Genomic DNA, 19,618 nt, shown 5'->3' with positions numbered 1-19,618 from the left:
GAACTGCCATGGGGAAACGCAACAGGGAACTGACAGCCTGCATTGTCCCTGTGTCCCCTGAGGGGAACACAGAGTCCTGGCCTGGGGCAAGGCCGAGCTGGAGCTCCGTGGGGGCTCTGCACAGCCCCCAGGGGACAATGCAGGTGTTATGGGGTCCTTACAGACCCACGTGGGGTCTCTGCAGAGCCCCAGAGACACTTCACAGCCTTCTAAGGACAATGCAGATGTTATGGGTTCCTTACAGACCCATATGGGGTCATCACAGCCCCCAGGGACATTGCACAGCCCTCTAAGGACAGTAAGATGTTATGGGTTCCTTACAGACCCATATGGGGTCATCACAGCCCTTAGAGACCCACATGGGGTGTCTGCACAGCCCCAGGGACACTGCACAGCCCTGTAAGGACAATACAGATGTTATGGGTTCCTTACAGACCCACATGGGGTCTCTGCACAGCTCTTAAAGGATAATATTGGCATTGTGGGTTCCTTAGAGACCCACATGGGGTCTCTGCACGGCCCCAGGGACACTTCACAGCCCTCTAAGGACAACACAGACATGATGGGTCCCTTAGAGAGCCCCTTGGGGTCTCTGCACTGCCCTCTAAGGACAATGCAGATGTCATGGGTCCCTTACAGAGCCCCCAGGGACATTGCAGAGCCCTGTAAGGACAATACAGACATGATGGGTTCCTTACAGACCTACATGGGGTCTCTGCACAGCCTCAGGGACACTGCAGAGCCCTCTAAGGACAGTACTGACATTTTGGGTCCCTTAGAGAGCCCCATAGGGACACTGCAGAGCCCTCTAAGGACAATGCAGATGCTGTGGGTTCCTTACAGAGCCCCGAGGGACACTGCAGAGCCCTGTAAGGACCATGCAGACATGATGGGTTCCTTACAGACCCACGTGGGGTCTCTGCAGAGCCCCAGACACATTGCACAGCCCTCTAAGGACAATAAGATGTCATGGGTTCCTTACAGATCCACATGGGGGTCTCTGTACAGCCTCAGGGTCATTGCAGAGCCCTCTAAGGACAGTACTGACATTTTGGGTTCCTTACAGAGCCCCCCAGGGACGCTGCAGAGCCCTGTAAGGCCAGCACTGACATTTTGGGTTCCTCACAGAGCCCCTTGGGACCCAGGCCCTCCCCACAGGCTCCTGGCACTCGCTGGTGTGGACCTTGCACGAGCCCACGGGGACCTTTGCACATCCCCGCGGGGCCACGTGCAGCCCGTGGGGGCCTTGCCCAGCCCACGGGGACCTCGGGCACTTTGCAGAGGAGCCTGTGGTGGATCTCCAGCCCTGCTGCAGCCAAAGCAGGGACTCGAGGTCAGGTTTGTCCCTCCCCTCCTGGTGTGCCACGGATCTGAGCCCGGAGAGGGTGGCTCAGAGGAGGGAGGTGGGGTCCCACAGCAGGGCCGTGGCCACACTGGGGGCTCTCAGAGTCACTCAGGGCAGGCAGGAGCACCAGGTTTGAGGAGCACCAGAATTTTTGGGGGGCAAATCCAGCCCAGGAAGCCTTGGAGCAACCACTGGGATGGGGCAGGGCTGGGAGTGACTGCAGCGCCTGGCAAGGCACCAGGGATTGCCAGGCAGGGCACCGGGGGTGCTGGGGGCCCTGCCAGCCCCAGGGCAGCCCCTCCAGGCCCCTGCATGCCCGGGGAGATTAAGGTCAAGCCACCCTGCTAATCCCAAAGGAGGGGCTGAGGTGTGAGCCTGTGCCCAGTGCCACCCCCCAGGGCTGCACCCCAACGTGCTGCAGGGCACAGAACCCCCCCCCCGGGCACCCTGGGGGTGTCCAGCACCCCGAGGGGCTGCAGCTCAGCCCTGGGGAGTGCCCAGCTCCTGCCAGGCTGCCAGTGCTGCCGGGCACGGGGCACAAACTCCTTCCAGATCCCTGCCCGGGGCGCCAGCCTCCCAAAGCTGGCAGCTGCAGGGGCACTGGGCTCTGCCCTGCAGCCCTGGCAGGGAATGCTGGAGGGGTTTGGGGTGCAGATGCTGCACCCCAACTGATGCAGGGCAATGCTGGAGCGTTTTGGGGTGCTGCTGCTGCACCCCAGGCCTGACAGGGCAATGCTGGAGGATTTTGGGGTGCTGATGCTGCACCTAAAACCTGGTAGGGCAATGCTGGAGGGTTTAGGGTGCTGCTGCTGCTCCCCAGGCAATGCTGCAGGCTGGAGGTTTTGGGGTGCTGATACTTCCCTGCACCCCAGCCTTGGCAGGGCAATGCTGGAGGGTTTTGGGGTGCTGATACTGCTGATACTGCACCCAAAACCTGGTAGGGCAATGCTGGAGGTTTGGGGTGCTGATGATGATCTCCAGCCCTGGCAGGGAATGCTGGAGGATCTTGGGGTGCAGATGCTGCACCCCAACTGATGCAGGGCAATGCTGGAGGGTTTTGGGGTGCTGATATTGCACCCAAAACCTGACAGGGTAATGCTGGAGGGTTTTAGGGTGCTGATGATGCTCCCCAGCCCTGGCAGGGCAATGCTGGAGGGTTTGGGGTGCAGATGATGCTCTCCAGGTAATGCTGCAGGCTGGAGGGTTTTGGGGTGCTGCTGCTGCACCCCAGCCCTGGCAGGGCAATGCTGGAGGATTTTGGGGTGCTGATGCTGCACCTAAAACCTGGCAGGGCAATGCTGGAGGGTTTGGGGTGCTGCTGCTGCACCCCAAGCAATGCTGCAGGGTGGAGGTTTTGGGGTGCTGATACTTCCCTGCACCCCAGCCTTGGCAGGGCAATGCTGCAGGGTTTTGGGGTGCTGATACTGCTGATACTGCACCCAAAACCTGGTAGGGCAATGCTGGAGGTTTGGGGTGCTGATGATGATCTCCAGCCCTGGCAGGGAATGCTGGAGGATCTTGGGGTGCAGATGCTGCACCCCAACTGATGCAGGGCAATGCTGGAGGGTTTGGGGTGCTGATATTGCACCCAAAACCTGACAGGGTAATGCTGGAGGGTTTTAGGGTGCTGCTGCTGCTCTCCAGGCAATGCTGCAGGCTGGAGGGTTTTGGGGTGCTGCTGCTGCACCCCAGCCCTGGCAGGGCAATGCTGGAGGGTTTTGGGGTGCTGATGTCAGGCAGGGCAGGTGGGTGGCTGCAGAGGGGGGGAAGTGGTGCTTTGGGATCCTGTTTTGGGGTTCTCACTCAGCTGGGAAGGGGAAGGGAGAAAGTTCCACGGCGAGGCCTGCAGGCCCCAGCCAGGCCGGGCTCCCTGCAGGGGAAATTCCGAGGGGGAAATGCCACAGGGCACAATTTGTGGGTGCTGGGGGCAGGGGGGGGGCACACATAGACAGCCTGGTGACACAGCTGCACCCCAAAGTGCTCCAGGGACCCCCAAATCCACAACGTGGGAAGCCAGAGCCAGCAGCACTCAGCTGGCAGGGCTGAGACAGGAATGGGGTGCAGGGATGGGGTCTGGGGGTCTGGGGGTGCAGGGATGGGGTCTGGGGGTGCAGGGATGGGTTGTGGGTCTGGGGTGCAGGGATGGGGTGCAGGGATGGGTTGTGGGTCTCGGGGTGCAGGGATGGGGTCTGGGGGTGCAGGGATAGGGTTTGGGGGTGCACGGGTGGGGTGTGGGTCTAGGGGTGCAGGGATGGGGTGCGAGGATGGGTTGTGGGCCTGGGGGTGCAGGGATGGGGTCTGGGGGTGCAGGATGCAGGAATGGGGCTTGGGGGTGCAGGAATGGGGTCTGGGGGTGCAGGAATGGGGTGTAGGGATGGGGTCTGGGGGTCTGGGGGTGCAGGGATGGGGTCTGGGGGTGCAGGGATGGGGTGCAGGGATGGGTTGTGGGTCTCGGGGTGCAGGGATGGGGTCTGGGGGTGCAGGATGCAGGAACGGAAATGCAGGAGCTTGGGGGTGCAGGGATGGGGTGTGGGTGTTGGGGTGCAGATATAGGATGTGAGTTTGGGGGTACAGATATGGGGTGCACGGGTGGGGTGTGGGTCTGGGGGTGCAGGGATGGGGCTTGTGGGTGCAGGGATGGGGTTTGGGTGGGGGGGTGCAGATATAGGATGCGGGTTTGGGGGTACAGATATGGGGTGCCGGGATGGGGTGTGGGTCTGGGGGTGATGCAGGGATAGGGGGATGCGGATCTGGGCTGTGGGATGGGGGGATAGGCTCTGGCTCTGGGGGTGCTGAGATGGGGGTGCGGGGACTTATTGCCGACAGCAGAGAGCACAGCTGGGGCGAAAGGCCCCGGTGCTGTTGTGGGGGCACAGGAACGTGTCAGGAGAGGGTGTCACCCACACCATGGGGGCACAGGGCTGTCCCTGCCCCTCCTGGGGCTGCAGGCTCGGTGCTGTGCGGGGTCAGGGGAGGCAGAGCCCCCTCCGTGCCCCAGCGCGGGGGGGGTTTGGGCTCCGCAGCCGCGAGTCCGTCAGTCCGTCCGGGTCCGTCTGTCTGTCCGTCCGTCCGTCTGTCGGTGCGGGGGGAGCCGCGGTACGGCCGTAGCCATGGCGACGTGAGCCGGATGCGGGGCCGGGGGATGCCGCTCCCGCCCGCCCGCCGCAGGTCGGTACCGCCGCTCCGCCACAGGGGCCGGGGGGCGCCCGGGGGGCCCCGGGGGCTCTGGGGAGGCTCCGCGGGGCCGGGAGGTGGAGGGGGGAAAGGGGGAAATCGCCATGGCGGGGTTGGGCTTGGGGGACCCCCAGCGCTGATGCTGAAAGCGGCAACAAAGAGGATGAGGATGAGGATGGGGATGAGGATGAGGATGAGGATGAGGACGAGATGCCAGCCCTGGGGAGACCGCCGGTACCCCCCGGTACCCCCCGCACCCTCTGCCCTTCACATTCCTCCCAAACCTCCCTCTCCCCCATGTCCTGTGCACCCCTCCACACCTCCTGCACCCCTCAGCTTTCCCCTGTGCATCCTCCTCTCCCTTTCCTGCACCCCTCAGCTCCCTCCTGTGCATCCTCCTCTCCCTCTCCTGCACCCCCAGCTCTCCCCACCCCTTGCTATGGAGCAACCCCATGGGCACAATCAGCTCCCTTTTCCTCTCCCAAATTCCTCCCCTTCATCCTCCCGTGCCCTTAGCCCACCCCCTCCTGCCTTGCCTTCCATCTCCCACACATCTGGAGGTTGGGGCTTCCCCCTCACATCTGGATCTCGGGGCTTCCCCCTCACATCTGGATCTCGGGGCTTTCCCCTCACATCTGGATCTCGGGGCTTCCCCCTCACATCTGGATCTCGGGGCCTCCCCCAGGCCCAGCTGCCCCAGCCCCTGGTGGGTGTTGGGATCGTTCCTGCGCCCCCCACACCACGGGGATGCTCCTGGGAGCTGGCATGGGCAGGGAATTGCAGCCTGGCTGCAGAGAAGGAGCAAACTGTTGGGAATTGAGGCAGGGGGATGTCTGAGCAGCTGGCACATCAGTGCCACCAGCTCCACAGCTGCCCTGCACACATCACTGCCCACCTCGGTGAGCACCAGGGCTGGGTCTGGCTCCATCCTGTGGCTCTGTGCTCACTGACAGCACAACGCTCCCTGTCTTAGAGGGAATCCTCCAGGAGGAGATGCCAGCAGGAGCAGGACCCATGGAGCCATGTCTGTGCTCAGCCTGAAAGCACCAGGGGGATACTGAACCATCCAAGTGTTGAGAGACCCTTGGTCTCCCTCCCATGTGCCAAATCCTATAGAGAGGGGCTGGAAATTACATTCCCAACCTTGTCTTAGAGGGAATCCTCCAGGAGCAGATCCAAGCAGGAGCAGGACCCATGAAACCACAGCTATGCTGATCCTGAAAGCACCAGGGGGAACTGAACCATCCTAGTGTTGAGAGACCCTTGGTCTCCCTCCCATGTGCCAAATCCTATAGAGAGGGGCTGGAAATTACATTCCCAACCTTGTCTTAGAGGGAATCCTCCAGGAGGAGATCTCAGCAGGAGCAGGACCCATGGAGCCATGTCTGTGCTCAGCCTGAAAGCACCAGGGGGAAAATGAACCACCCCAGGGAGGAGGGACCCTTGGTCTCCCTCCCATGTGCCAAATCCTATAGAGAGGGGCTGGAAATTACATTCCTAACCCTGTCTTAGAGGGAATCCTCCAGGAGCAGATCCAAGCAGGAGCAGGACCCATGAAACCGCAGCTGTGCTCAGCCTGAAAGCACCAGGGGGATACTGAACCATCCAAGTGTTGAGAGACCCTTGGTCTCCCTCTCATGTGCCAAATCCTATAGAAGGAGGCTGGAAATTACATCCCCAGATGTAATCACACCCCAAATTACACCCCCGTGACCAGGGGCCCCAAAAAAAAGAGAAGAGACAAGGCTGAGAGGGGATTCCAGCTTCCCACCTCACATCCTGCCCCAGCCTTGCCTCACATTGGGTAACACCGGCGGTTTCCTCAGCCCCACCACAGCCCCAAATCAAATCTCCAGCCTCTCTGAGGAGCCAAATCAAATCTCCAGCCTCTCTGAGGAGCCTCTGCTCCCGTTTCCATCCCCCCCCCGTCCCTCCACGGCCTCGGTGGCTGCAGCCCAGGGCAGAACAATGGGGCCGGTCCGAGGCTCCGTGCGGCCCCGTCCCCCTGCAGCCCCTGCCAAGTGGGAAATCCGGGGCAGAGTAACCTACTTTCAGCGTTCTGTGCTCACAAGGAGCTTCTGTCCCAGCCAAGCAAGGTGCTGAGCACAGCTCTGCCCTGCCGGGGCTCCCCTGGGCTGCTCTGGCCATGGCAGAGGCAGGTAAGGAGGTCCCAGCAGGGCAGGATGCTCCTCAGGGATGTTGGGGTGCCTCGGGGATGGTGAGCAACTCCAGGGCTTGGGTTTTGGGGGGGTTTCTTGCCTACAGCCAGCCCAGAGCAGCCTGGGCTTGAGGATGGAATGTCCAGGGGAAGATGGGTTTGGGGAACAGCTGTGGGAGATTTGTGGGGCTGCCCCGTGGGGCTGTTTGTGGGTGCTCTGTGGGGCTGTTTTGGGGTGCTCTATGGGGCTGTTGTGGAGTGCTCCATGGAGCTATTGTGGAGTGCTCCATGGGGCTGTTTTGGGGTGCCCCATGGGACTGTTTGGGGGTGCCCCATGGGGCTGTTTTGGGGTGCCCCATGAGGCTGTTTTGGGGTGCAGGTTTTCTGGGTGATGCCTGTCCCCATGGGGCTGTTTTGGAGGTTCCCCATGGGGCTGTTTTGGGGTGCTCCATGGAGCTGTTTTGGGGTGCTCCATGCAGCTGTTGTGGAGTGCTCCATGGGGCTGTTTTGGGGTGCCCCATGGGGCTGCTTTGGGGAGCAAGTTTTCTGGGTGATACCTATCCCCAGGGGCTGTTTTGGGGTGCCCCATGGGGCTGTTTGTGGGTGCTCCATGGGGCTGTTTTGGGGAGCACTGCTCCTCCTGGGGGTCAGGTTTTCTGGGTGATGCCTGTCCCCATGGGGCTGTTTTGGGGGTACCCCATGAGGCTGTTTGTGGGTGCCCCATGGGGGACTGTTTTGGGGTGCCCCATGGGACTGTTTGGGGGTGCTCCATGGAGCTGTTTTGGGGTGCTCCATGGGGCTGTTTGGGGTGCTCCATGGGGCTGTTTTGGGGTGCTCCATGGGGGACTGTTTTGGGGTGCTCCATGGAGCTGTTCGTGGGTGCTCCATGGAGCTGTTTTGGGGTGCCCCATGGGGCTGTTTTGGGGAGCAGGTTTTCTGGGTGATACCTATCCCCAGGGGGCTGTTTTGGGGTGCCCCATGGGGCTGTTTTGGGGTGCAGGTTTTCTGGGTGATGCCTGTCCCCATGGGGCTGTTTTGGAGGTTCCCCATGGGGCTGTTTGTGGGTGCTCCATGGGGCTGTTTTGGGGTGCTCCATGGGGCTGTTTTGGGGTGTAGGTTTTCTGGGTGATGCCTGTCCCCATGGGGCTGTTTTGGGGTGCTCCATGGAGCTGTTTTGGGGTGCCCCATGGGGCTGTTTTGGGGTGTAGGTTTTCTGGGTGATGCCTGTCTCCATGGGGCTGTTTGTGGGTGCCCCATGGGGCTGTTTTGGGGAGCACTGCTCCCCCCTGGAGGTCTGTTTTTCTGGGTGATGCCTGTCCCCATGAGACTGTTTTGGGGTGCAGGTTTTCTGGGTGATGCTTATCCCCATGGGACCGTTTGGGGGATGATGCTCAGGCCCGCTGTTGGCCCGCACAATCCACAGGAAAAACGCCATTTATTTTCCTCACCCCAAAGCCTTCCCCAGCGAGCAAAGCCTGGCACCTGGGCACACACTTTGTCCCCCACTTTGCCACCCGAGGGGCACCCAGCTGCAGGAGCAGCGCTCCCCATTTCCCATCCCGGCTCCCATCCCGGCCGCCTCCGCCAGGCTCCGCTGCTCTCCCCGCAGGGATGCGAGGCAGGAGAGGCGGGCTCAGGCACCCACTGCCCCAACCTGCCGGGGCTCGTCCTCTTCCAGCAGGACTTTCAGGTTCCCGGAGCCACGCGGGGCTGGGCTGGGCTGGGCCGGGCTGGGAGCTCGGAGCGAGCCGGGCATGGAGCCGCGGGACACGCGTGGCCGCGGCCCCCGGGGCTCGGGCACCTGCCCGGGGCTCCCGTGCCAGGGCTGCAGGTGAGAGGCTCCGTCCTGGGCTGCCAGAGAGGTAATGCTGCTCGCTGGGGACGCGGTGGCCACGGGCAAAGGGGTTTGGGGCACCGCCGGCTTCTGCAGATGTGGCTCTGTCCCCAGTGCTGCAGGAAGGGGTTCCCGTGCGTGTTCCCCAGCGTTTTGTGGGTGTTGTGGTCACTGATGGAGCCAGGCAGAGGAATTCCTGGTGGGGATGGGCTCTGAGGCTCTGGGGGCAAAGGCAGGAGCCTCTGGATGCCTGTGTGCTGGGGTCCCGTGCAGGAGGCCCAGAGGGTGAGGGGACATCTCTGAATGTACCAGAGATTGTGGTGCAGGAGCACAGAGGCCGAGGGGACCTCTCTGAATGTGCCAGAGATTGGGGTGCAGGAGCCCAGAAGGTGAGGGGAAATCTCTGACTGTGCCAGAATTTTGGTACAGGAGCCCAGAGGGTGAGGGGACATCCTGACTATACCAGAGATATTGGTGCAGGAGCGTCAGAGGGTGAGGGGACATCTCTGACTGTGCCAGAGATTGTGGTGGAAGAGCCCAGAGGGTGAGGGGACATCTCTGTACGAGAGATTGTGGTGCAGGAGCTGCACATGGTGAGGTGACATCTCTGAATGTGAGAGATTTTGGTGCAGGAGCCCCAGAAGGTGACAGCATGTCTCTGACTGTGGCAGAAATTGTGGTGCAGGAGCCTCAGAGGGTGAGGGGACATCCTGGCTGTACCAGAGATTGTGGTGCAGGAGCTGCACATGGTGAGGGGACATCTCTGACTGTGAGAGATTTTGGTGCAGGAGCCCCAGAAGGTGATGGGACGTCCTGACTGTGCCAAAAATTTGGTAGAGCAGCCCCAGAAGGTGACAGCATGTCTCTGAATGTGCCAGAGATTGTGGTGCAGGAGCCCCAGAGGGTGAGGGGACATCTCTGAATGTACCAGAGATTTTGGTGCTGGAACTCAGAGGGCGAGGGGACATCTCTGTGCCAGAGATTTTGGTGAGGAACCCCAGTGGGTGAAGGAACATCTCTGTGCTAGAGATTGTGGTTCTGGAGCCCCACATGAAGAGGGGACATGTCTGTGCCAGAGATGTTGGTGCTGGAATCCAGAGGGTGAGGGGACATGCTGACCGTGCCAAGATGTTGGTGAGGAGCCCAGAGCACCCCTCTGGGCGCCGGCATGGCAGTGGGAAGTTGGTGCCCAAACTGGGGGGGGCCCGTGGGGACTCGAGGCGCTGCAGACACCCCCTTCCCCCTCCCTCTCCCGGGTACCGCTTCCCCCCTCTGGTTTCCGCCGGGGGCGGTGACACGCAGCCGGCCCGGCAGCAGCGTGTGACCCTCTCCCCTCCCTGCCCGCAGGGATGCTGGTGGGACCCTCGTGGGGCGCAGCCCTGCCGCCCCCAGCCATGCCCGCCGCCCTCCGCCTGCTCTGCGGGGTGGTGGTGCCCGCTGCCCTGCTCTGCTCTGCCCAGCCCCTGCCCCGCCTCGCCTTCCCCAGCGGTGAGTACGGCCTGGGAGAGGTGGGGAGGGGGGTGCACAGCTGGGGAGGGGGGTTACATAGCTATGGAGGGGGGTACACAGCTGGGGAAGGGGGTAAGACACAGCTGGAGAGGGGGGGTGCACAGCTGGGGAGGGGGGTACACAGCTGGGGAGAGGGGTACACAGCTGGGGAGGGGGGTTACATAGCTATGGAGCGGGGTACACAGCTGGGGAAGGGGGTAAGACACAGCTGGGGAGGGGGTACACAGATGTGGAGGGGGGTACATAGCTGGGGAGGGGGTACACAGCTGGGGAAGGGGGTAAGACACAGCTGGGGAGGGGGTACACAGACGTGGAGGGGGGTACATAGCTGGGGAGAGAGTACACAGCTGGGGAGGGGGTACACAGCTGGAGAGGGGGGTACACAGCTGGGGAGGGGGGTACATAGCTGGGGAGGGTGGTACAGAGCTGGGGAGGGTGGTACATAGCTGGGGAGGGGGTACACAGCTGGGGAGGGGGGTACAGAGCTGGGGAGGGGGGTACACAGCCTCTGTCTGGGACAGTGTGCACCCCCAGGGCTGGGTGCACAACCTCTGCCTGGGTCAGGGTCCATCCCCAGGGCAGAGCGTCCAGCATCAGGAACCTTGGGGTGCCCCCCAGCATAGCCCCCCCTGCCCCATCAGTGACCCCCAGTGGGGTTGGTGACAGTGACAGCATCAGGAACCTTGGGGTGCCCCCCAGCGTAGCCCCCCCTGCCCCATCAGTGACCCTCAGAGGGTTGGGGACAGCACCAGTGGCTGCAGGCGGTGTTGGGGGGCATGAGACAATCATTTACTGGCACCCCAGCACTCGATGGGCCAGATCCTCCCGTGATTTTGTCACCCAGCTGGCACCCAGGGTGTGCTCAGGGTCACCCTGGGGGGATGAGAAGCTGCCTCTGGAAGGGACAGGGCATGGCATGGGGGCAAAGCAGGGGACTGGGGGGCTGGGATGTCCCAGTCGGGCTGCAGGAAGGTCTCTGCCCCACGGCAGGGTCGTGCCTTTCCAGCCCTGACTGCGCTGTCACTTCCCTTTCCCCGAGCAGCCGTGCCCAAAATTGCAAAAATCCCCCAGTTTCGGTGCCTGCTGGGGATGAATGAGAATCTGCATTGCTGCCTGTGCCCAAGAGCACCCTGGGGACTGGTGACACCCACGGTCTGACACTTTGGGGCTTGTAACCCCTCCAGGGTGGCACCCTGGGGCAGTGCATCCCCCAGACAGATGCCCCAAAGCATCACAGGCACAGCTTGGGGGGGGAAATGCACCCCATTTCTGGGGGTCTGCAGCTTGGGGATGTCCAGCTCTTGCAGCAGGAGCTGGAGGGGACAGTGGGAAGTGGGGAGCCGGAGGGTGAAGGTGATATGAAATCTGAAGGGGAAGAGCAGCACCCCATTTCCTGTGTGAGATTAAACAGAGCTGCTGTGCTGGCAGCTGCTGCCACATCCGCACACGGAGGGTGGTGGGGGCTGTGTGTGTGTGTGACCCCCGGGCTCCCCTCACCCCCTCTGCTCCTGCCAGGGGACCCCCGGCGGACCCTCACCCACTTCAGCCAGGACAACGTGTCCCACTACGACATCTTCCTGCTGGATGAGAGCGAGGAGCAGCTCTACGTGGGGGCACGCGACTGGCTGCTGGCCCTCGCTGTTGGCACCCCTGGCAGCATCCGTGCCAAGGCCTCGGTGAGCAGCACCACCTCTGGGGAGGTGGGAGAGGGAGGTGCCTCTGCTGCGTTTCAGTTTTCCCATGGGGTTGGGCTCGACAGCCCAGGAACATCTTTGTTTCCTTTGTAGATAAGGTGGGGACCCACAGATGAGAAAATATCTGAATGCGTTTTTAAGAAGAAGAGCGAAGAGGTGAGCTGGCCCTGTGGGGGGCTCAGGGGTCCCACAAAGCTATGGGGGTGCTCAGCACCCAACTCTTTCCCCCTCAGACTGAGTGCTTCAACTTCATCCGAGTCCTGGTGGCCCTGAACCAGACCCACCTCTACGCCTGTGGCACCTACGCCTTCAGCCCTGCGTGCACCTACATCGTGAGTGTCCTCCCCAGGGCAGCATTCTGGGGCTCTCTGGGTAGCTTGTGGGGTTTGTGTTTTGTCAGGACCTACAAAATACAGTCCAGAAGTGAGCCCAGGATGGGGGTGCTGGGTGTCCCCCCGAAGGGACATCTTCGTGTGCCATCTGCTAAAGGAGCCCTTGGTGATTCTCGTTCAGCTGCCAGCAACTCTTGGGATAAACAGCAACTCTTTTGGGATAAACAAACCCCAATTTTGGGTCCCCTCAGGTGACTCCAGGCTCTCTGTCCCTGCCTCAGTCTCCTCCATACTGAGCACGTGGTGGGGACTGCCACTCCCCCAAAATGACAATGAGGGAAGGTGACAGGAGCCGGGTACCCCCAGCATCCTCTGTCATCAGCCCCTGCCATCATCCCTGCACCCACCTTGAAGACATGGGCCACTCTATGTCTGCAAGTTATTCCACACTCATTCCCTGCAGATTTGGGGTTGTTTTTGTGGGATCTTAGCACCTCAGGATGGAGGTGCAGAGTGGCCGAGACCACCCTTGGGGGGCTCGGGAGTCCTGGGATGTTGCCAGAAGTGTCTGGTGGCTGGACTTTGATCCTGACAGGAGACGACACCTGTATGAGGATGGGAGGATTTCACTGGGTGAATGGTGAAGGGATAGGTTAATTAGAGTGTGAAACACAGGGTTTAGGATTTCTGTACAGGGGGGTCTAAAGAAGTAAGATGGAGGAATTGGGGCGTGTCCTGTTCTTCTTCTTCTTCTTCTTCTTCTTCTTGGCCTTCATCTTCTGTGGTGATGTTGGCACTTTGGGATTGGTTATTACTAGAAGTGCACCGGTTAATAAGGGTAGAAGGTATTGGGGAAAAATTATAAATATTGTACACGTAACTTCGGGTATAAAGATAAGTGACCGCCCCGGGGGCTCTCAGTGTGCTCATGGCTGGCTGCTGTGCAGACCTCTGTTGGGCTGAAAGAAAATCTTTTAGATAAACAATTAATAAACACCGAGACCGAGACAAGATCAGAAGTCTCTCCTCGTCCTTTGAAGCGCCGGGCTGTCCAAGGCCACCCTGGGCCTTTCCAGGCCACCTAAAGAGCCGAGAAACCGACAGTTTTCAGTCCTTTGGCTGATTTTTCTCCCCTTTTGCACAGCACCTGGAAAGCTTCACGCTGGCCAGTGGCAGAGGACAGTCCTTCCTGGACGGGAAGGGCCAGTGCCCCTTCGATCCCCAGCACACTTACACGGCCCTGCTGGTGGGTGAGTACGGGGCCAGTGGTCTCTCAGCTGGGCTCCCACGGAGTGGAGGGCGAGGGTGGGGGGGTCCCCACCATGGCTCAGCCCCCTCTGTGTCCCTGGGCAGACGGAGAGCTCTATGCTGGCACCATGAACAACTTCCAGGGCAACGAGCCCATCATCTCCCGCTCGCTGGGCACCCGCACGCTGCTCAAGACAGACGCCTTCCTCCGCTGGCTCTCGGGTGAGCAGGTGGAAGGTGCTGCACCTGGGGAGGTGCTGCAGCCCTCCATGGCTCCAGCTTCTCACCCATCCCTACCTGCAGCCGACGCCGCCTTCGTGGCCTCCTTCAGCCTCCCTGGGGACGACAAGGTCTACTTCTTCTTCGAGGAGACAGCAGATGAGTTTGACTTCTTTGAGAAGCTCCTGGTGCCACGGGTGGCCCGTGTCTGCAAGGTGTGAGAGCAGGGAGTGGTGGTGGGCTGCAGTGGGGGCACAGTGAGGGGGTGTCACTATAGGACACGAAAGAACGCGAGCGCACACTGCTGCTCTCAAGGTGAAGAAGAAAAAAGGGAAGTTTATTTTCTGACTTTAGCATTTATGGTTTTCTGAAAGTGACAGTGGATTGGAGGGCGACAGTGCCACCTCTCCAATGACAGTGGATTGGAGGGTGACTGTGCCACCTCTCCAATGACACTGGACAATCCAACAGTCTATCAAATTTCTCTTCCATAAAAGAGAAGCTGGTCCTGGTAGGCCATAAAAGAATGCAAAACAGTGAGTTATTTACAGACAGTGTGTGAGAAAGTTCCCTACAAGAATGTCAACATAAGAAAGCTTAGAAAATCTTAAAAAAATCAGAGCGACAGTGGGGGATGATGATGATGATGTGACAGGAGATGATGGGACAGGGACAGTGATGGGAGACCATCATGGGGATGATAGTTGTACTGTGATAGCAATGATTTCAGGGGACAATGGCAGGGGACAAAGGGGTCATGTCACCTTGGTGATGGGCACCTTCTGCAGAGCGATGTAGGGGGGGACAAGGTGCTGCAGAAGAAGTGGACAACATTCCTGAAGGCACAGCTGGAGTGCTCCGAGCCCGGCCACTTCCCCTTCAACGTCATCCACCACGCCTTTGCTCTGCCCCGCCACGACGGCCGCGCTGTTTTCTACGCGGTGTTCACCTCGCAGTGGTGAGTGCCCAGGGCTGTTCACCTGGCAGTGCTGAGTGCCAGGGCTGTTCACCTGGCACTGGTGTGTGCCCAGGGCTCTTCATCTCATAGGGGTGAGTGCCAGGGCTGTTCACCTGGCACTGGTGTGTGCCCAGGGCTCTTCATCTCACAGAGGTGAGTGCCCAGGGCTGTTCACCTCGCACTGGTGAGTGCCCAGGGTGTTCACCTTGTACTGGTGAGTGCCCAGCACTGTTCACCTCGCAGTGCTGAGTGCCCAGGGCTGTTCACCTCCCACTGGTGTGTGCCCAGGGCTGTTCACCTTGCAGTGCTGAGTGCCCTGGGCTGTTCACCTTGAACTGGTGAGTGCCCAGGGCTGTTCATCTCATAGTGGTGAGTGCCCAGGGCTGTTCACCTTGTACTGGTGAGTGCCCAGCACTGTTCACCTTGCACTGGTGAGTGCCCAGGGTGTTCACCTCGCAGTGCTGAGTGCCCAGGGCTGTTCACCTCGCACTGGTGTGTGCCCAGGGTGTTCACCTCGCACTGGTGAGTGCCAGGGCTCTTCACTTTGCAGTAGTGAGTGCCCAGGGCTGTTCACCTTGTACTGGTGAGTGCCCAGCACTGTTCACCTCGCAGTGCTGAGTGCCCAGGGCTGTTCACCTCGCACTGATGAGTGCCCACGGTGTTCACCTCGCAGTGGTGAGTGCCAGGGCTCTTCATCTCACAGTGCTGAGTGCCCAGGGCTGTTCACCTGGCACTGGTGAGTGCCCTGAGCTGTTCACCTGGCAGTGGTGAGTGCCCAGGGCTGTGCAGGGAGCCCAGGGGCCTGTGCCCTGCTGCTGCCCGCTGTCCCTCCCTGCAGGCAGGCGGGCAGGGCGGGCAGTGCCGCCGTCTGTGCCTACAGTCAGGAGGATCTGGAGAAGGTCTTCGAGGGCAAGTACAAGGAGCTGAACAAGGAGAGCTCTCGCTGGACAGTCTACAGTGGCCCTGACATGAGTCCCCGGCCTGGCAGTGTGAGTGCTGCCCCTCAGGGGTGTGCTCCCCACCAGGGGACAACGCTGGTCCCCAGGAGATGGGCTCTGTGTATCCCTGCGTGCCCGCACTTGCAGGTGGGATGGGAAAGGAGAGAGGTCCCTCAGCACCCCACTGATGCTGGCCAGGGCAGCGTGGTTCTGCGGCACATCCTCCCCTCCCCGTGTCTCAGTTTCCCACCCCAGCACATCCTCCCCTCCCCATGTCTCAGTTTCCCACCCCAGCACATCCTCCCCTCCCCGTGTCTCAGTTTCCCACCCCAGCACATCCTCCCCGTGTCTCAGTTTCCCACCCCAGCACATCCTCCCCTCCCCGTGTCTCAGTTTCCCACCCCAGCACAGATCCTCCCCTCCCCGTGTCTCAGTTTCCCACCCCAGCACATCCTCCCCTCCCCGTGTCTCAGTTTCCCTCCCCAGCACAAACCCCTCTCTCCCCCCACAGTGCTCCATGGGTGCCTCCTCGGACAAAGCCCTCAGCTTCATGAAGGATCATTTCCTGATGGATGGGAAGGTGTCACCCCTCCAGGGGAAGCCTCTCCTGGTGAAGTCAGATGTCACCTACACGCGCATCACAGTCCATGAGACCCACGACGTGCTGGGCACCCCGTACCGTGTCATGTTCCTGGCCACAGGTGGGGCGATATGGGGGGCACACAGGGTCACCCATCCCACCCTCCCCTTGGCTCCAAAGCCTCAGCAATGTCCCCATGCCCCACAGACGAGGGTTTCCTGCACAAGGTAGTGGAGCTTGAGGGAGTGGAGGGTGCCCACATCGTGGAGAGCATCCAGCTCTTTGCAGCGCCAGAGCCGGTGAAGAACCTGCTGCTGGCACCAGGGAAGGTAGGGCAGGTGTGAGCACCCAGACACCCAACAACCACCCAAAACCAGCATCAGGGAGAGGCTCAGCCCTGCACCTCTCCCTCCCCAGGGCATCCTCTACGTGGGCTACTCCAGAGGCGTCCTGCAGGTCCCGCTGGCCAACTGCAGCCTGCACCGGAGCTGTGCCGAGTGCGTGCTGGCACGGGACCCCTACTGCGCCTGGCACAGCCCCGGGGGCGCCTGCCTGCGTGCCCACCTGGCCACCGACAACAAGTGAGCAGCAGGGTGGGAGCTGGGAGGGCTCTGGGGGTCACTGGGGTGCTGCTGACCCCTCTGTTCTGGCTGCAGGAGTGAGTGGCTGCAGGATGTTGAGAAGGGGAGACCGGACGCCGTGTGCCACCGCGGGAGGAGCGCGGCCATGCCCCGCTCCTGGGGGGCGCCGGAGGATCCCGCTGTGCAGGGTGGAGTATGGGGGTACATGGGGGGGTGGGATGGGGCTCATGGGGTGTGTTTTGTGGGGATGAACAGAACTTTACAGCTTTTGTGAAAGTTGTGAAGCCAGGATGTTTACTACAGCGCTGTGGATGCATGTGGGAATCGTTCCCTTAAAATGACATGTGTGCTTCTGGGAATTTCAGGTCCCTTTTTATCCCCCTCTCAAATACATATGCACACGATTTCACAACATTTATTTTATAGATATTTACATTTATATTTATAAATATTCACACTATATATATATTTATAAATATTTACATTATATTTCATAAATATTTACATGTTTGTTTATACAAATTTCGCGTGACTTTTGCCACTAGTTCTTCTTTATCAGAAATAATTCCTAGGTCAGGTTGAGTTGCTCTCACAGCAGTCTCTGTCTCTCTCTATCACTTTCTGTCTCCTCCCCCCTTATCTCTGTCTTTCACTGAAGCAGTTTCTCTGAGCTTAGGTGTGATGGTGTTCACAGGGGTCTGAGGATGAGGGAAGAGATGAGGATCTGACTCCATGTATCAGAAGGCTTGATTTATTATTTTATGATATATATTACATTAAAACTATACTAAAAGAATAGAAGAAAGGATTTCATCAGAAGTCTAGCTAAGAATAGAATAGGAAAGAATGATAACAAAAGCTTCTGTCTCCGGCAGAGAGCCTGAGCCAGCTGACTGTGATTGGCCATTAATTAGAAACAACCACATGAGACCAATCCCAGATCCACCTGTTGCATTCTACAGCAGCAGATAACCATTGTTTACATTTGTTCCTGAGGCCTCCCAGCTTCTCAGGAGGAAAAATCCTAAGGAAAGGATTTTTCATAAAAGATGTCCACGACACTTGGGCTTTTTGCAGCTAGACTACACAGAAAGCTACACACTTAAAGATGTACATTCTGCCTAAATCAAAATAGATTTCTACCCTAGAAAAATCTCTCCTCTGCCTCAGGTGCACCGCATCACTGTGTTCTCCACACCCACAGGGCTCAGCCCCCCGCTGAATGCCGTGGTCCAGCTGCCGTGCCCTCGCCGCTCCGCCCTGGCCACCTACAGCTGGCAGCAGCCTGGCAGTGCCCAGGGGCACACGGTGCTGCAGCCTGACCACACACTGGTGGTCATCATGCAGCAGGGAATGGCCGGCACCTACACCTGCCAGGCCACCGAGAACGGCTACACCTGGACCGTGGCTCGCTACCAGCTCAGGGACTCTGGCGGGGCCCAGCTGGGCGAGGTGGGCTCGCCGCCCCGCTCATACTGGTCCCAGTTTGTCACGGTGACGGTGCTGCTGGCCGTGACGCTGGCCGGGGCCGCCTGCCTGGCCCTCATGGCCTACCGGGACCAGCTGAGGGCTCGCAGCAAGGTGAGGGGCTGCAGCACGCCCCACAGCCCCCCGTCACGCCAGAGGGAGAAGGTGCCCCTCAACGGGGGCACCGCGGAGGCCCCGGCACCCGGAGCTGCCACCGAGGAGGAGGAGGAGGATGAAGGCTCCCAGGCGTGCTGCCTGCAGCTCGGTGGGGACGTGGATGTGGACAACAACAGGCTGCACGTGCCGGCGGGGGACACGGCGTGACAATGGCAGCGGGTCAGGGAGACCCTGGGGAGGGGGTGTGGGGAGGGGTGGGACTGTGAAAGGGTTTTTTTTGGTTTTGTTTTTGTTTTATTTAATACACTTGTTTTAACCTAAGGCTCGCGTTCTGGGGCTGGGGGTGGAATGGGACAGGGAGTGGCACAAGGAGAGAGGTCATGGATGTGGCACAGAGGAGAAATGTCACCACGGGGTAGGCATGGCTGGGAACGGTGGATGACAGCAGGAAAAAAAAAAAATAGGTTCCAAAAAATACCTCAGCATGGGGTTTTTTGGTTTTGTTTGATTTAATACACGTGTTTTAACCTAAGGCTCGCAGTCTGGGGCTGAGGGTGGAATGGGCCCTGGGAGCAAGGAGTGGGACAAGGGAGAGAGGTCATGCGGACATGGGGACAGGCAAAGCATGTGACACAGAGGAGAAATGTCACCGTGGGGTGGGCATGGCTGGGAATGGTGGATGCTGACCCCAGGAAAAAACAACAAGTTCCACAAAAACCTCAGCATGGGCCAAGCTGTGCTGGATGGGCTCCCTAATCCAGCCCTGAGGGCACCCACCCTGCACTGCCACCCGCCCCTCACGGTCCCAACCCTGGTGTGCCCCCACTGTCCCTGGCTATCCCCCCACCCCATTTCCAGCGTCCTTGAGCTGCCTTTTCAAAGCCAAGCCAGCTGTACATTTTCCTGCTCTTTGCTTTTTTTATTAAAAAAAGGAAAACTCGACGCCTGACATTGCTGGGTCTGTGGAGCGGCCCCGAGGGCCTTGTGGGGTGTGCGAGGCTGGGCCTGGGGAACGTGTGGGCACACGTGGGTGTGCAGGGACACGTGTGGGTGTGAAGGGACACGTGTGGGTGTGCAGGGATACACATGGGGGTGCACAGACACCCATGGGTGCGCAGACACACGTGAGTGGGCAGGGACACCTGTGGGCATCCAGGGACACGCATGGGCGTGCAGGGAGATGCGTGGGTGTGCAGGGACATGATTGGGTGTGCAGGGACACCTGTAGGTGTGCAGGGACACACGTGGGTGTGCAGGGACATGTGTGGGTGTGCAGGGACACCTGTAGGTGTGCAGGGACATGTGTGGGTGTGCAGGGACAGCTGTGGGTGTGCACAGACACACGTGGGTGTGCAGGGACACTCCTGGGTGTGCAGGGACGTGTGGGTGTGCACAGACACACGTGGGTGTGCAAGGACACCTGTGAGTGTGCACACACACATGTGGGTGTGCAGGGACACACGA

General features: G+C 60.1%; 1 protein-coding gene across 3 annotated transcripts; it reads left to right on the top strand.

Moving 5' to 3' along the window:
• The first annotated feature begins 4,361 nt into the window (after window positions 1-4,361).
• On the top strand, window positions 4,362-19,052 carry SEMA4A (semaphorin 4A). Of its 3 annotated transcripts, none has more exons than XM_058042710.1 (15): window positions 4,362-4,513; window positions 9,859-9,999; window positions 11,567-11,696; window positions 11,808-11,870; window positions 11,948-12,046; window positions 13,191-13,296; window positions 13,400-13,516; window positions 13,598-13,728; window positions 14,302-14,471; window positions 15,310-15,460; window positions 15,921-16,110; window positions 16,197-16,318; window positions 16,407-16,570; window positions 16,646-16,758; window positions 17,775-19,052. In XM_058042710.1, the coding sequence occupies exons 1-15, from the start codon at window positions 4,473-4,475 to the stop codon at window positions 18,359-18,361; spliced, it is 2,325 nt and encodes a 774-aa protein (XP_057898693.1). In that variant the 5' UTR covers window positions 4,362-4,472; the 3' UTR covers window positions 18,362-19,052. The 3 variants fall into 3 exon arrangements, with proteins under 3 accessions (XP_057898693.1, XP_057898694.1, XP_057898692.1); XM_058042711.1 differs by having other exon boundaries at window positions 4,386-4,513; window positions 11,536-11,696; XM_058042709.1 differs by lacking the exon at window positions 4,362-4,513 and adding an exon at window positions 6,593-6,678 and having other exon boundaries at window positions 11,536-11,696.
• Window positions 19,053-19,618: the final 566 nt, after the last annotated feature.

The sequence above is a fragment of the Melospiza georgiana genome, chromosome 33 (assembly GCF_028018845.1).
Source record: "Melospiza georgiana isolate bMelGeo1 chromosome 33, bMelGeo1.pri, whole genome shotgun sequence".
NCBI classification, from domain to species: Eukaryota; Metazoa; Chordata; class Aves; order Passeriformes; family Passerellidae; genus Melospiza; species Melospiza georgiana.
This window is presented reverse-complemented; position numbering and strand designations above follow the sequence as displayed.

Excerpts from the sequence above, each read along its gene's own strand:
- SEMA4A (XM_058042709.1), top strand. Across the intron at positions 12,047-13,190 it reads GCCCTGCGTGCACCTACATC|CACCTGGAAAGCTTCACGCT; the intron begins GTGAGTGTCCTC and ends CCTTTTGCACAG. Across the intron at positions 13,297-13,399 it reads TTACACGGCCCTGCTGGTGG|ACGGAGAGCTCTATGCTGGC; the intron begins GTGAGTACGGGG and ends GTCCCTGGGCAG.